Source organism: Branchiostoma lanceolatum, chromosome 19 (assembly GCF_035083965.1).
Source record: "Branchiostoma lanceolatum isolate klBraLanc5 chromosome 19, klBraLanc5.hap2, whole genome shotgun sequence".
Classification (NCBI taxonomy): domain Eukaryota; kingdom Metazoa; phylum Chordata; class Leptocardii; order Amphioxiformes; family Branchiostomatidae; genus Branchiostoma; species Branchiostoma lanceolatum.
Window position 1 is genome coordinate 11,524,668 of NC_089740.1, and position 17,381 is coordinate 11,542,048.

General features: G+C 44.0%; 1 protein-coding gene across 1 annotated transcript in view; it reads right to left on the reverse strand.

Annotated features, from left to right (window-relative positions):
- Positions 1-16,806, reverse strand: part of LOC136425137 (collagen alpha-1(I) chain-like) — a 64,217-nt gene extending 47,411 nt beyond the window's left edge. Inside the window, exons 1-5 of the mRNA XM_066413935.1 lie at positions 16,149-16,806; positions 15,588-15,678; positions 14,488-14,555; positions 14,085-14,134; positions 2,607-2,651 (exon numbers count right to left, since the gene is read on the reverse strand). Of these exons, the coding sequence (XP_066270032.1) occupies positions 2,607-2,651; positions 14,085-14,134; positions 14,488-14,551 (159 nt within the window). The 5' untranslated portion in view covers positions 14,552-14,555; positions 15,588-15,678; positions 16,149-16,806. The remainder of the gene's footprint in view (positions 1-2,606; positions 2,652-14,084; positions 14,135-14,487; positions 14,556-15,587; positions 15,679-16,148) is intronic.
- Positions 16,807-17,381: the final 575 nt, after the last annotated feature.

Below are 17,381 nucleotides of genomic sequence, written 5' to 3' on the forward strand. Positions count from 1 at the left end.
ACACGCATTTACTTCTTTGACCCAGATCGGTCGCAAGGGCTACCGAGGGATCATTCCTTTACTTGGGGAAAGGTTGATTGAACTATAGGAGAGCGACCCTTTGGGACCTATGAAGAAAGGCCAGGCATTCCACCAAAGAGGGGAACGGGGACCAATGACGTTCATAATCCTGAAAAGTCTCGTCATTCACGTACATGTAAGGTCCAACTTATGGCGTTCTTTAATAAAGTGTCCGGTGCCAGGAAAGCGTAGGAATTCAAGCAATTCTGAAGTTGTGAAAAATGCATGAAACTTTTAATACAACGAAGCACTTGGGCATTCCTGTCCCACGGCGGAGACCGTAAAAGATAATTACTGGAACAAGCTAAACCTGGTCTATGGTAAAAGCACCGGTACAGTCACGGAATTACATATGGTGTTGTGTTCTGCTGCATAAAGATAATGGGTAACTTAAATTTCTTATGACACGCTGACACGATAAGTTGCCAACATCCTTTGTCATCCATTGGCAGGAAGAAACTTGGTACTCCTAATACTTCTACAAGACTGGCAATGAACAATCACCATTGGTTACATTGCTTTCTATTCTAACGAGTCTTGTTGACGTGCCTCTTCTCTGCCTGTCAGTGTCACAGAAACTTATCTCATCTATATCTAGAAGACGAAAACTCATGAAAAACACACCCCTGTGAAAGGTGACACCTGCTAATGGTACAGCTTTCATTTGAACTGCTAGGGCTATTTGCTGATTTCTTTGGTCTGTACAAAACGGACAAGGACGCACTTCACAGTCGCCATACCTTTTAGACTGTAGATAAATAAAGCACATCACCTCTGCCTGGGCAAAGTATAGCTCTTCCTTTCGTGTACCGTTTCCATAGTTACGGCACGTCAATAAGCCTGCCCTCTGTATCCCCGAATGATCTGCATTGCATCTGCCTGAGATTGTGTCAAGATGGCAAATCTATCTTCCAAACGACTCATAACTGATAAACCTAATAAAATCGATGTCCATGCGCTTATCTGTAACCATAACCACATGAGAACGGCAACTGTGCTTCATTTTCGGTCTGGTTTGTGTTCTGAATGCCTAGTTTTGGAATACACGACTGTATATCATTGCCAAGTTTGTAGGTTGATATTGCTATAGGTCCGTACGCCTTCCCGATGAGTATGTATCTTAACCATATGGGGTTTCCTAGAGGAGCACATGTCATGATCATGGGGAGATAAAGATGCCAAAGCAAATCAAGACAGAGGCAGCAACGTTCGTCTGATCCTCGTCAACCATAATGACTTCCAATGGCTGAAGAGAGTGACACGAAAGAGAAGATGACAGACAACAGCCTTGGACTCTGACCGCATCCCAGCCACATGGGTAACAAGAATACCTTCCAGACTTTCAGACCACAAGCTGCGTGCTTTCCCCAGCCCTGAGGGAGTTAGAAGGCACTGGCAGTCTTCTTTATTTTGTCTCGTGTCTTATCTGCTTGTCGGAATGCACCGCACTTTCTCCAGGCAGTTCTAGTCCGTTTCCACAACTATGACCTTTTTGACCTATTGAAGCTTCACGACGAGATCCCGACTGACATTCTTGGTTCTTCCAAAGGTTTGATAAACTTTGAGGAGCCGAGCACTGCTTGCTCCGATGTTGAACTAATTACAGGACTGAACAGGTCTGATCAAGATAATCTCGGTGATAGCCACATCTTGCGGTGGAAAGGGAAAGTCCCTTCATACCAACTAATCAAGAACGGATGGAGACTTAAATTGAAAAAAAGAATGACGCCTACAGAGATGGGTGTTCGATAAAATTCCTCTATGTTTATGAGATTAAGTTGGATATCTGAGGAATGATACTACAGTGACCGTTGTCGGTGCCCATCTCATAGCCTATTATCAACCACTTTAGACCAACTAGAAATCGATACTAGGGATCAGAAGGATCTTTCTTTTCTAATTCGTTTCTTAAACAAGACCAGCCTTTCCCAACATGCACGAGATACACTCACCCTAATGATAACCTGATATATCCTTACAAGGAGACACATCGATATCTATTCCTGTTCATGAAGCCATTGGAAACAATTTAAGCTACACATGAATGTCATTTGAAAGAGAGGGTGGGTGATTCAATTCAAAAGCTCTTACTGTGCAAGTAAACACGTGAAAATCATCTGGACGATAGAAAAGTGAACAGACAGGTCAATGACTGATAACTATCTCAGCAGGTCAAAGAGATAGCCGTCAATGAACACCAATGACTTCAACATTTTTTACTGGACCTTTTTTTTACTGTAGATCACGCCGGCTTTGCACAAGACCCTTGAGGCAGAAAGCCTTCAAACTAATAACGTCTGATAAGGTAAACTCGAGGGAACGAACTCAGTCCCCTAAATTGAATCAAGGGTCAATCAAGACTTACTTGATAGGAACAACATGTCTTCTTTAACTATGAGAAAACATTATGGAAGAAGGACGTAAACGGAAATAGGTAGAGCTTCGTTGCGCATCAGACTGATAGTACAAAGCTGAGGATCACGTACGAAGCATTCAGGATCATATAGATTTAAAGCCATAAGACGTATATAAGAATGTTTACTCACAGGTAGACCGGGTGGTCCAGGTGGTCCGGCCGGTCCCTCAGGACCCTGTAACACAAGAGAATATATATGTCAGTATACATTGGCGTGTGCTTGACAAGTCAAACTCAAAGGAACTAGAATATAATTGATCGATATCTTTTCACAACGTTCTATGGGGAAATCGACAGCTCAATTGTTATGCTTGACAACATCTAATACTCAATTGTAATATTTGACATTTAATTGTACATGTAACATTTAATTCAAAAATTAATAACAATGATGTCAATGAACGTATTGCTTATATGTATAACGCTGTTCATGTAGCCTATGCTCCCCTTTGCATTAGGTAGTCAGTCCCATGGCTTGATTCCTCCTATTGCAGCGTGCCGTGATAATCATAATGTTTCATTTTCAGTCACAGCTTGATCTTTGAAATGTGTTTTTGTTTTTCAGTTGAATTTCAGTGGGTTGTCGAGTCAAAGACTTTCCTTTGTAACTTTTCCAGGTCTCAATAAATAACTCAACAAGGCATAACACCACCGCAATTTACTTCATTACATTTGGAATGTTACATCGCCTATTGGGTTTCTCTAAGTGAAGTGATTAACGACTGGTATGTGGAGTTAGGACACATATTCTTGATTTAATACTTTACACGTTATGTGTTGCTCCCAACTAGCAACATGAATTATGGAGCATTTGATTCCAAAACAGGCACCTGTTGAGCTTTCATCACTTCGAGCTTCTGTGGAATGTAGCCGGAAGGAAAACCTCGTAATTTCTAGTGTATTCATGTTACAACAATGAGAACATTCGTTATATGTTTTGTGTGCACACGTCTTGAATTGTAGGAGGCAACGCAGCGCATTCATAGACTTGTTGTATGGATTGAATATCCATAGACTTGTTGTATGGATTGAATCTGTTTGCATTACAATGTTCGTCATCTAGTTTATTAGTCTGTGACCATAATAAGCTGTGCCAAGACACCGTTTGGCGCGAAAAAGTCAAGCAAGCAAGTCTATCATAGTCAGTTTTTCGCGCCATTCCGGTGTATGGAGCAACAAATTGCTATTTCCCGCCATTTTCATCTTACGGGTGACAGGCTGTAACCGGACACCATTTGGCGCGAAAACTTCAGTCAGAAAAGCCGTCAAACAGGGTCTGTCAGAGTCAGCATTTCATACCATTTGGTGGAATTGATTCATACAGACTCTTCACAGAGGCATCTGACATGGAAGTTGTGTGAGTCTAAGGTCTGAAAATCAGTTTGTTGTTCTTATTGACTTCGTTCATATCAGGGTTGAACTTGAATCTGAATATGTCGAGGAAAATTCTAAATGGGGAAGGGAATTTCCCGAGCAGCCTTCGTAACCCCTACTTCTCCTAATGGGTCAGTGAAGTCAATACTTGTCTCGAGCATTGATATTTCTGACCTAGCTAGGGTGAAGAAATGCTGCTACAGTAACAATTGAGCCGCCTTTCTTCGTAAATCGATGGCAACATGGCTCTTACGAATTGATTTTTAAAAAAGGGAGATGTGGGTTTATTAGGCAGATTTGGGGTTAGGACTGTCCTGGTTTGACGCAATCAGGCTACTCCTCCGGCTACGACCTGCATGTTTCATGTTTGTTATTCTTCACTTGTAATTTCTAGGTTTGTGACATGAGAGATGAAGTTGTATAGTACATTAATGTAGGGGCAAATCACGCTATAAGTGTAAGAATATGTAGGAGGCCAAGAAAAGCAGGGATCACTGCTAGATTCTTTTCTAGACGTGAAGTTTGCCGTATAAATCGTGCCTTAGCGGGAAACCCATGGCTATGATGTGCTTTGTGAAGGGGCGGATGGTAGACATGAAGAAAATAACCCGTCTCCTGATCTTCTCAACTCAAGATCCACCCACACAGTAATCAGATAACGTTGGGTAACATAAATTCGGGATTTTTCCGATAATGGTTGACTGAAATCAATCTAGCAGAACAATAAACCATCCTTTTTTTCAATTATTCTGTCAGTATCATGTACTATCTTTGCACTAATCATATGTATGGTAGATTTTGTCTCTAGTCGTGCTGACACCATAATATTTCAACTTGAAACTACCGTCCGCCGCACGCACAACGACGGTGCTGTCGGACAGGGGGGCACATTAATTCGGGAGAGAAGATTCGTCTTGAATATCTTACCGCTAATCACATTTTATACAGCAGCTATTCGTTCCATCCTTGGCTTGAGGAGAGTGCTATGGATATAGACGTGTCCAAGTAAAAAAAAATACACGAAAAAACGGCCGTACCGCACGCATCAGGCCTTCGGGAACAACCCGTGTGTTGAGTCGGTAGAACGTCACTCAAAGTTCACCCCCACCGTCATGGAAATTTGTACATTATTCATCGGGGCATTAGCTGGATGCCGTAGAAATGGTAATACTACTATGTCCATGTGTTTCTGCTTGTGCTAAGAGCAAATTTTGAGGAAAATATCGCCATCAGTCCACTATCACACACAACATTTAGACAAAAAAGTGTTCCTCGCCAACGTTTGTCGTCTGCCGAATAGCAGGATTCTGGGTAACGAAGAATGCCGTAGCCATTGGTTGTAGCAACACAGAGGCGTTTTGATGATTAATCACACTTAGAGGCCAGTTGTAGGTTAGCAAAAGAGATTCTAATAAGTTGTATTGTAAATAATTGTGTTTAGCAGGAAGCGGATGTGACATTTGTCTTATAAACCAGCGAACAACTATGTACATATATTTCTCCCACGAAGCCCTCAGACTGTGACAATAAGGGACGGAGAGTTTTTGACGTAGCCAACTTCTAATGCATGGTTATCGAAGCTTTTCAGACAGTGTTCTGAATGCGTTAGTCTGACAAGTTTGCATTTCTAGCGGTATTACTGATGTTGCATCTAGCACATATCCCTAAACACCCCGTTTTCGAAAAATCCCGAATTTAAGTACCCCGCGAATTTATGTTACCCAACGTTAACCCCGTCGTTTTCACAGCAGCCCCCAGTTACACGTCAGGCTTTGTTTTATACTTGTAATACCAGAAAAAAAATTGGATTGTAATTTGTCTTTTTGAAGAAAACTGCCACCATTGCCAAGTTTTTTTTCATGGGTAAATTGGAAAATTCTCAACGGAAATGTTAACTATTCATTAGCTGAGCACCAGCTTGGCCATGGTTCAATTCTGTCGGCACGTGACACATCATGTGCGCTTGGTTTGCAATTGGCCTTTGCATTTTTAGTTATTAATCCGGGATACTGTCCTAAAGTATCAAGTATCGTGGGCACGTAACGGTTAAAATGCATATGCATGTAAAATTTTTAACTAAAAAAATAAACATTCAGTTCCACGGCTACAGTATAATTGAAATATACCCCGTCCCTCCCCCTTGTGTGCGCTTGCGTTTTGATCTTGGCAATGGTACAAGTGAGCTACCACAACTCGCCAGGACGTCGTAAATCACAAAAGGTCTTATTTTTGTTGCCCAAATCCCATATGGGGAAAGCCAGACAAGATTTCCTTTGCACCTCCGAGTTGGTCCAACAGCGGCGGCCAACTCAAATAATCAATCATGGCGACTGGTTTCTAACCTTCAGGAAATCCGAGATCTTACAGTTGCTGAAGTCTGGAGATCCCAAAGTCGTAGTTTCTCCACACTTAATCCATCAAGGGACCACCTTCTAAACTGGGCTTCAGAAGTAGCAATCATTTCCGCACTGATGTCGGCGACTTTTCCTTCTCTGAGCAGTGAGCCGAAAAGGAATTTCAGGGAATTTGATGAACAGATGGCCATGGTCCGAATTAAGTTTTCTTTAACAACACTTTGGGGAAGAATTCTCCACATTTGTTCCAAATTCTTGCTCAAGCCTAGCTGAAGAATTCGTAACTTTCACGAGTAACGCATGTTAACAGATCCCAGGCGAGAGCTAAGCTCGCCAATCGCTTTTTTGTGTCGGGAAATACAGGTTTTTGTCTTTAATCTAAGACAGTGTCTGTCTCCTGTTATCCTCTTAGCTTAAATAGACAGGTGAGCGCTCTGGTCACATCAACATGTCGGGCGAGCTTGGAATCACGTTTCCAGAAGAAAGGAGACACAGAGTTGGAAGAGAAACGTTAAACAGGGCCTGGCAGCAGACCGAAAACCACATGTTTGGCAATCATCCCAAACTTTCAGCCTGGCACATCAGCATGGGACTCAAACCACAGGGGGCGAAGGTGTGTGTGTGTTTGTGTGTGTGTATGTGTTTGTGTGTGTGTGTGTGTGTGTGTGTGTGTGTGTGCGTGTGTGTGTGTGTGTGTGTGTGTGTGTGTAAAACAGGTTTCATCACAGTCAAGCACGGCGCAAGTTTTTCTTCTGTTACTGTTGCCCTTCCAAACATGCCTGCATTTGGGCATAAGAATGACTTCCCTACCTTGCACATAGAAACAAAACGTATCCGAAATGGAGTTTGGCATTCTACGATACCTAGCTTGCAAAGAACTCTAACAGAGATGCTCTTATTTATCGATGTCTTAAAATAGACCGACAGTTCATCTGGAAGACCTCCAAACCCAGCAGTCGGTTGCCTACTACTGCTGTTTGTGCAAATGAAATGTCAAAGCGGATCGCGCGGGGGAGGGGCATTGACGCAAAGACGACAGTTACTTGGATGGAGGAGGCTGGGTAAAAGAAGGGCATTATGCTGGTACCTTCATCGGATTTTCCCTCCGACCCCTTACTTACGTATTTCGCAAGGTATATTGATGTGGTAAAAAACACCAAGTACCGTCGTACAAAACGTTGTAGATGACAAGTTACGTGTAGACAGAAAGCAACTTGTTGTAAGTGTTGAAAGCGGGAAAGCAGGACAGTGCGAAGTGGGGAAGAATTCCTACAAGAGCTTTCAACCAACCGCAGGCGGCCAAGAGACGAAGCAGATCCGAATGGTTCTCGTTTTAGTCGTCTGTTGAGGTGTCAATCATGGTTCTCGTTGACGCCCATACTGTCGGCAACAAAAACTGCCAATCACTTTTTGGGCGGTCACCCCTGAAGTGTCTCTGTGACAAGATAATGGCGATAACGATTGCTCTTTAGCATCACTGTGACAGGACGCCGCCATGGCAACAACATTAAAATATTGAAGGAGAAAAACACAAACAGAAAACATGACCTAAAGTCCTAACGTAGGCCAACGTTTTGGTGGGGAAGTACGACTATTCAACTCTAGTAATGGTATATGGTTCTGGCTTTTTTCGTCTGAGAGGAAATGCGTTACCCACATACATATTAGATGGTGACATACCAGGCGGGTTTCCCTAGACAACGGCTGCTTTGTTGTAGCAACAGCACCAAACAGGCCGTAGTAATTTCGTACATCACACTGATATCAATCTAGGCCTTCTCTCCTCTGTCTGATCATGTTCTGATCTGATCCGAAGATTGTTCTGTTTTCTGTCGAGGGCTTTCGTTGGGGTGTGCCGGAAATTTGTTCAGAATCTAAAATATTCAATAATTGGGCTTCACTTAAGTTTTGTAGTATGTGACATTTGCCAGAACCACACAGCAATATAGGATTTTCCTTGGGAATGACTATTTATTATTTTTGTCAGTGATGCTTTTTTTAAAAACAACGGTCGATGTTTGAACACCAGGCTATTCGACACTCGTATGTCTTATCTTGCTACAAACACCGGAGAAGCTGTTTCTAGACATTCTGCGCCCACGGAGACATCTGTTTTTACTTGCCTAGTCTAACGCAGGTATCAGAGGTAATATTTCTTATTCAGGGTAAGGGGGTGCATTTTTGAAAGGGTCAGTCTCACAGGCCGAATCCAGTAGAGAGAATCTAGCTCTTCGTCAAAGGTCTGAGCTAGTCTTTGTATCCCTTTTGCAAAACATCACACGAAAGCTTTGTTCAAGATATGTCACAGACGTCTGAGGGTCAAAGATGAAACCACATGCTTCCTTGGTCGATTCCCACTACTGTCTGGTGGACTTCTACGGAAGGGGGACCTATCAGGAAAACTTCAAATTCAATTTACGACTGTGTGCCAAGGTAATGCACAATGTAAGCAAGAAGGCCTGACTCTCATTTTCCTATTTCCAAGGAGGTTAACCAATAACCTTGGCTTTAAATCAGTCTTGAAGCCTCGAAGGTGTCGGAAGCGCTAAGCGCTGAGAGACTGCATGCACGGCTGTCCTGACCATGATCAAGTCCTTGTCACGACTGAATGCTGTGTAGTGGCATGGCCCTAGAGGGTTATTGACTAAGGAAGGTAAGAGCTCCCGCCACCCCTAGGACCGAAAGGGCCAAAGATAGATCGGACATACGTCACCGGCGTTTTCCTGTGGGGCGGGAGGGGGTGTGGGATGTCTGCTCTTTGGGATCAAATGATGAACCACGTATGTTTATTTACCTTGACCTTGGGGCTGCCGTTTTAAAAGTGTGTATGAAATAGCACAGTGCAAGGTCCTAATTTGAAGTGACTGATTTCGTTGGTCCGGAATTTTCAATTTGCAAAAATTCTGCGACTTTCTTTGCAGTAGAATCTGGGATATCAAACGGTTTACCCCTACATGGTTCCTCTCTTTTGAACAAGGCCCACGCTTCGGGGCCTCCCGCCGTCACAGCAACAAAAGTTCCGAATGAAAGCCCACCAGGACCAGTATTCTGTCCGTATCTGTCATTCAAGTAATTAAGCCTGGGGGATTCCAGCCCTACCACGCAACACCAGGGCATTTTACGGGCAGAAAATTATCCTTGCACTTTTGCCAGAGCCCCAAAATATTTACCAAGTATTTTACGCGTGGGAAGAACAGTCTCACACCGGCGGCGGTCTGGATGTTTTTCCAGTTCCAGAAGCGTGTCCTAAACGTCCCGGAGAGCCTATAACGTCTTAGGGGAGAGATTTGAAAGGGGGTAGGGGAGTGATGAAAATGTCAAAGTTATGCAGGTCTCTCGCGCTTCCTTTGCATTTGGCTCGGGGATCCATTTTTACGACATTTTTGACATTATCTTTGTTTTAACTTCGAATGTCAAGTTTGGAGATGAATATCACTGAACAAACAACTTAAGGAAAAAATAGGGCAACATAAGCTGCGTAGATTATGCACATAAGGTTATTTGCAAACGGCAACGTTACAGGCCAATGTCGACCCTGGTAGCTAGTTTACAAACATGTTTTAGACACATCGAAAAAACTGCTGGTGATGCTTAAAAATTGTGTGAAAGTTTACTGGTAACACCGTCCTACATCAAGCCGGCACAACCCAAGCAGTTATTGGAAGTGACATTTTTTCTATGAGCTATGATTGCATAGAATGTTGTAAAGCTAGCTGTTTGGCACAGACTTGACTGTCTGAGTATTCCACCCCACGCTGTTATTAGGAATGTTAATGAAGTGGGCAAAACAACTTTCTAAAGGCTATTCTAATTAAGTGGTTCGAAGGTGGGGGTCTAGGGAGTAACAGCGCTGTCGTCTTGAGCCTTGTCTTAATTGAACACGAAAGCTTAGTAAACTTCCGCTGACGTCATAAAATGTAAGGTTTTGCTTTGTTTTCTTCTGTTTGAGAAGATTTTTGGCAAGGTGCGTCGGGAGGGATAAAAGCAAAAATAAAGGTCTTTGAATCCCAAGGAAATTGTGTTAAAAACAACTGGACCACACCTGTTATTTCTCCTCGAAACTATACAAAATGTTTGAATGAGGAAATCCATACAGACATGAAGTCATAATTATGATATTCAGAGGAAACCAAGATAGCTGCATGAAAAAATGCTGAAGACTGACGAGTTTGAAGACGGACTTTGAAGGAACGTTTTCTGCCTCCCTCAACGAGAATCTGTTTGTTTGCTTGTTTGTATGAATGATTTGAGGACAAAAGTGAGAATCTTCGCCGAACTTTCCTAGTCTGTCTCCCGACGCACACTATTTTACTTCATATACTCATAAAAGGAAAAGAGGTGTCAGTCAACGAACTCAGTAATACTTATACACCTAATTCCATGGCATACTTGCTGCAAATTCTTTAAAACCGAGGGGTAAATGCTACGAGACCTTTATTTATCTGTGCCAAACTCGACTTTGTCAGAGTGTACACTTACTACGTTAAATTGGACGCGCTGGAATTCTTTGGTTCCAAGGCTTTTGTCACTGTTGGACCGAAACCAGCATGTGTAGACTAGAGGGTATAGTGAAATCAATGAGACGTTCAGAATGCCAAACAAACTGTCACACGTAACAGTTCCAACAGACAGAATGGTCTTGAATCAGACGACTTTTTGGCTCACCCCGACATTTTTTGCTCGTTAAACTTGGCCCGCAAGCTATTGTACGGATCACTGTGAGAGGGAACCGGTAAACCGCAATCAGTCTAAATAGCTAGGCTGGCGTTGGAAAAATGCCGAGACTCTTTTGTCCTCGTCAGACGTTTAAAGATAGGGAGAGAGCCAGATCGAGCAACCTTACGAGTCTTACCAAACATTCATCGTAGGTCGTCGTGCGACTTTGATACCGCAGAGTTTTCAATTCAATCAGACTGTGACAGAACCTAGCCTGAGTACCAGCCTTTTTATCTTCCGTACGCTACCCGAGTAGCCTGAGTGTCATCCTGTTTCAGTTCCAGGCTCTACCTTCACTATTTTTTTAGGGTAGCGAGTGTAGGAGCCCCGGTAGAAATAGGATGGCACCCAGGCTACTACCCGAGGCCAGCAGCGAAGCTTGGGTAGCGTACGGAAGCTACAAAGGCTGGGTACTCAGGCTAGACAGAACCAACCGCCGACAATGATCTAGGACAGCTTTTTCAGTAACAAGACAGCTAAAGTTTGTACTAGTACATGACAATTCCAAGAATGCATTCAGTTTGCGATCGTGTGACGCATTTGACATTATCGAACGCTTTCGTCTCATCAAAGTAACAGAAAGTTAGACCCTGTGACACACGTGTTTGGAAACTAAACAATCAAAGATCATGAAAGATTACTGGATGAAGCTGGCTTCTCCTGAAATCACGTTTTATAAAGCCACAACGGCTCCTCTTTCAACAGGCAGTTTACCAGGCCTCCCAGATGTCCGTAGCTTTAACTGCCGCGGCTGTTTTTCGCACCAAATCCCCGAAAGCACTTTAAACATCATCTCCCAACACATTAATATAATTGCGGTACTTAAAATGTTTCTCCTGTCATCACAGTTTCACACCCGTTGGCGCACAATGCAGCTTAGAACTCCCGAAACGCTTTGAAAGAGCAGACTGCCAGACATACATATTTAGTGATGCCAAGAGCTCTAAATCACTTCCACACTTGGGAACAATTTCAAGGGTTTGTTTTCGTTATATATGCCACTATTGGTCAGATACGTGCACTAAACGACTGCAATCCTTGTCATTATTGGTTCGAGGTAGCACGCCTGTAAATCAAATTCAGGCACTCTAGATTTAAGTCCTGTTGGCTGGGAACTTTACTCTAGAAAACAATAGCATTTTACATGTGGGCCAGGGGATTTCAATTAAAGTACCTTTGACAATAGTCTTTCTGTGTGTAATACTAGATAATTATTGCACTACGCAAGAAGTTCCCACGAGTGCAACGCGTGCCAACTGCAAGAAGCATGAACAACTGACTTGGGCATAACAGATCAACTGCCGACGTCACAGTATTCGAAAAGTCTGTCACAGCTAAGTTATGAAAACAATTAGCATAAATCAGCATCATAATAACAACACATGAACCGGGATAACATACGAAAGTTAAGATATGAAATGGTCTATTAACGAAAGCCATGGGCGGTTCTAGCGTATTGTGTTTATCACCCGGTTTTGCCCCCTTATAAAAATTAGCCCTGAGACATACGATCCACACCCATCCATCTTCGTTAACATACGTGCGGTGCGCTGGGTAAACGGTTGTGTTTTCCTCTCGGCATCTCGCAGCTATATAGGGTCATGGCACAGAATTCCAACTAGCCACTCCAAGTCAAACAGCATCTAGCAATCCCTCAGCTAACAAAACAGAGCTACTTTCAGCTGAAACGAAAACGGCACATCTCTCTTGGTTTTTCGCGTCCATTTTTAGACCTCTATAGTGTAGCGAGTTAGATACGTCGTAGTTTGGAAGAGTAAAATTGTGGTCAACAAGCTTAAGTAGTTACGAAAATCTCATTGGATGGCAAACTTTGGTGTGGTTCAAGTGTACACATCACGTAGGTGATAGAACTGGTTTAAAATCACTCAATGTAGCGTACGTCAAAAAACTGAGATTTTGTAAGCAGTATACAGAAATCCTTTAGGTTGTGCATAGGAAGGTACGACATAACAGAAAGTCGCGTTGTATATTCTCGATTTAGTAACCGCTAAATCATACTAATCAGTCCTCTCTGGGCCACTTCCATTCAAAGGATCATGAAATTCTTTTGGGCTACCGAAACCTGGTTATGAAGAGCGGTTGTGTTTTTAACTTTGAACGCGTGCAAGCATTTCTTTGTTCGCTCACTGTCCCTCGTTTGAAGGATTCTTCCCTTGACCAGCCAAGTGGACCTGTTCTAAATCTGTCAATCCAGAAGGAACCTGATTTTTGGAGGGAGGCAGTGGAAATATGGTTGTTATTAGCTGGGAGTCAGGGGCGGGTACAGCGCGCCATTCCCGCCACAACCTATCAGAAACAGTACCCGGTGGTCAAGTTTGGTTTCACAGGGGCTCAACGTGTTGTGGCTTTTCCTTAGAATGGGGTAAAGGGCTGGGGACGGAAAGGGGGGGGGGGGGTGGGTGTTGGTTGTATCTCATTATCTCATCACGTAGACATCACATTCTGGACGTTTCGTCACGAAGATATACATAGACCCAACGTCATCGGGTGGAAACCTGTCTACACTGAGACAACGTGAGGAAATGTGTATGTTTGTCTGTTAGTTCGCACAAGAACACCACAAATGCACTGTTATACCTTCTAACACAATAGGTAAGAGCATTGACATTTTCCCATTTGATGTTAGGCGCTTTTTACAGAGAACTTTACTTTGTTGTGAGGGGAGGCCATGGTGGTCCCTGAAAGAAGCACTCTAAATCAGAGTAATTTGCACTGTGAACATTTCGTGTCACGCGAAGGGAAGTACAGGACGGTGGCATTTTGCTGCATATACACAAGACTGTGTGGGCTACCACCAAGATCTTTGCAAGCCTTCAAAACCAAGCGAAACCTTTTCTAACCTTTGGAATTTGACTCCGGTCTGACTTCGATCACATTTAGCTACACCACCGGAGAAGAATTAGCTGTAGTAGTGATCGATGTATATTTGCTTTAGTTGGAACCGGTTCAAGTTGTTCAATTGCCCTTTACATACTCAAAGTGCACTGTCAAACAAAGTTTGCCTTTGCCGAAAACGGCTGAGGGTGAGCAATAGGTGGAACAGCCGGAGGACATTCCTATTCCCTCCCTCCCTCCGGATATTTGCTCGTTGCCAGGGGCAACTGTCTAGACTTCTGATTGGCTAATAAAGGAAGAGCACTCACCTCAGGGCAGTCGCAGGACGAACTTTTCTTTCTAGAAAACTGAGCATTTGCTGGAAAGGAAATAAAAAAGATTGTCTTGGGGAACACTCATAGAAGCCCGACAAGTTTTGAAGATAATTCTTGTTGGGAAAATTAAGTGACGGATTGTTAAATAGAGAAAATAGATGATGAAAGTGATAATCCGGCGACCCGCGGAAGTATACACGTTTGACACCGGGGTAAAAAAACATGTTCATTTCAAACGCGGAATATGTCCTGCCAAAGTCTAGATGTCCCTATTTATTTGTGCTAATCAGTTACACATGTCGCCTTGAGACGGCGAGACAATGATTTATTGTAGTTTTCCCATCGACTGTAAACAAAACCTGATCTATATTTGGGGAAAGGATTCCGAAACACTTACCATGTACAACTAATAGTAGGAAGATGGCGAGGTTTATCCTCGTCGCATCCCATAACGTCCCCATGGCCCTGTGATGGAAAGGACAGTACGCAAGTCAAGGTCAACAAAATGGCGCCCTGTTTGTCAAAATAGAACACCCCATACTCTGATCATGTATGTCTCACACATTCCAGCGCAAATGTAGCATATGGTTCACAGGCTGGAGCCTGTTTGGTGTGGAACTGATTTGGCGTCGGTACCTGCTATGTTTCTAGTCTTATACGATCAGACAGCCGACTCGGCGTACGATCAGAAATCCAGTCAGCCTGTGTGCCATCCGGAGAGAGAGAGTCCAGCCCCGCTTGTACCGCGGTGTTCGGTTTCCTCACTTGTAATTAAATCCAAATAAATTGCGGTGTTCGTTCGTCCCCGTACCACGACTGGGGGATTCTAGGCACGGAGCCAGCCCACCACTTCTAAACATCCCGCCCCGAACCATAAGAAATATCAATAGATCATAACTAGGTGTAGAAACAGATGCAAATGTAAACATTTGTCGATAATGAAAGGTCGAGTTCAGAGCTAGAGGTCGTCCATAAATCACAAGTCACCCGTTCTCTTTTCCAAACTGCCCACATGGGGGGGGGGGCTGTTTTTCAACTATTCAAACTCTTTTCACCACAGACACACGCTACAAATATGATGTATAATCAATTTGTCAACACTGAGAGAAAAATAAGCTAGCAAAAAAAATCGGATGGCAAGAAGGTGAGAGTGCGCGAGGTGGGGTTGGTGGTTGGGGCAGGCAACCGCGCCAACATGTGGCGTTTCATCTGTTTCGCGTTATCAAGGTTAGAATTCCGTAATTCCTCAACCCTACCACCCCGCGGCACACTACGACTGGGATTTCTAGAATCCCTCTTTTCAATCTAGCTCCCCTCCTCCAATCTACCGGATGATTTCTCTCGCGATTGCTCTGGGAAAGGAATCGCTCTAAGACGTTTAGAGATAGTGAAAGTGTTTACTTTCCCCTAGTTCTCGACGACATATGGCAGCCCAAGTCGCAAACACACACACATAGCAGAGACCAACAAACTTTACAAAGCAGAAGACAGACTTACCCGTCTTTCTTTCTGCAAGCCCTGGAAGACGGGAAACTAACACTATCTCCTGGCCGTTGCGGTTATTCTCATCAAGTAGTCCTGGAAGATTCTTGGCGGGGAAACAAAGAAAAGAAAAAGTGAGTCCTCCCAGAGAACGACTGACTGTCGCTTGGCAAGTAGATCGCGGTGTTCTTTCAGGAGGCGATTGCAGGGAACCACGTCCAAATTACTTTTACTTTCCTCTGGCAGGTATGTATCTAGAGATCTACTAATGAAAGCTCGGATAAGGTTACTTCATCCTAAGCTTCCTTTCAAGAACTTTCGCCACTCTTCTAAATCCGTCCAAGTCAAAGGCAGAGTGGTGGAAAAAGTAACACTTGCCAGTGGCTTAGTGTAGGTTTTACTGCTTGTTTACTTTCTCTCTCGGAACATCAGCCCGGGTTTTGAGGTGGGACACCAATGCAAACACCCCATGCGAGGAGGGTCACATACCGGCCCAGAAAAGAGCATACGAAAATATTCCTCTAGATCCCATAGCTTTGCGGGATGTTCGGATAAGAAAAAGACGCCGGTACTTACAAACTCGCAGAGCTATGCCTCGCTGGTTAGCTCGCGGAGACTCTGGCGCATCCGCCGGGAGTTTTGATGCGAAGCGGTAGTTATTCCAAGCGGGGTACGGCCGAGATGCTCCACAGTCCGCGGTGGGTACCAGTCTGTGGCCGTCTCGTCTATAGCCCGAGCGGCGCTGGAGCCAACCTGGTCCTGAAAATGGAATGTACCAACTCCTGCGGGCGGGGAGGGGCAGAGTCAATTCCCTCCAGACGCCTGTCCCAGTGAGATGCCTTGCTTGGGGTTTTCTCTTTCTCCCGACGGCGCGTCGAGACGTCCCGGGACGCCTTAGAACAGATGTAGACACGTGAGTCAGTTTCCGCCCTGGCGGAAGCCTAGTCTGCGATGTCTCGGAGGGAACCACGACCGTCCCCGGAGATGTACCGAACGTCAAGTCGTCGTGAAACCCTAACAGTGTCTGTGTGTTTATGTGTGCAGGGCGGAACACATAGATAGCTTCACTCGCCCGTCTAGAACATCTTTGTCTACCCACTGTCACTGCGTGCCTATTGCCATCTGTGCAGCAAATGGAATGGCCAAATGGCAAACATTTTTCCTGTCAAAATATTGGCACAGAAACGGTGGTTTTCCACGTTGTCTGTTACTTACCGCCCCTGGATCCAAGAAGGAAAAGTAATCCGTCGCGTTTTTACTCTTACAGATGTCGTAACCTACAGTGTGACTATCTTGATATAAGATTATACACGTGTCTGAGAGGGAGCTATAAGTGGGCCCGGGGTAAACCATATCGTGGGGGTCGGTCATACTATGCCACCCGGGGCCGATATCGGGTGACAGAGCCTCGTTGGTTCAGTTGAAAATATTTGCCAGTCGCGATTGGGGTGATGTTAGGTTTTCTCATACTGCACAGGGGTCTGCTATACGGTAATGCCCAAGCACATTTAAAGGGGACCGTCCAGAAAGTATCAAAACATGGTCCGAAAGAACGATATTGTTTCGAATATACAGGAGAACAACGTTGGTTAATCTTGCTATCTTACATACTCTGCGAGTAATATCACTGCGTGTCTCTTCGGAATTATTGGAGGACACAATACAAACAGACAAATCATTAATTAGTTAGAATCACTTTCTTTGTTCAGAGACAAATTGGTTCAAGACTTTTGCAAAAGGCTAGTGAAAGTGAAAATTACGAGGGATCGAAGTTAGGTCGTCTAGGGCGTGAGCACCATCTTCGCTCTT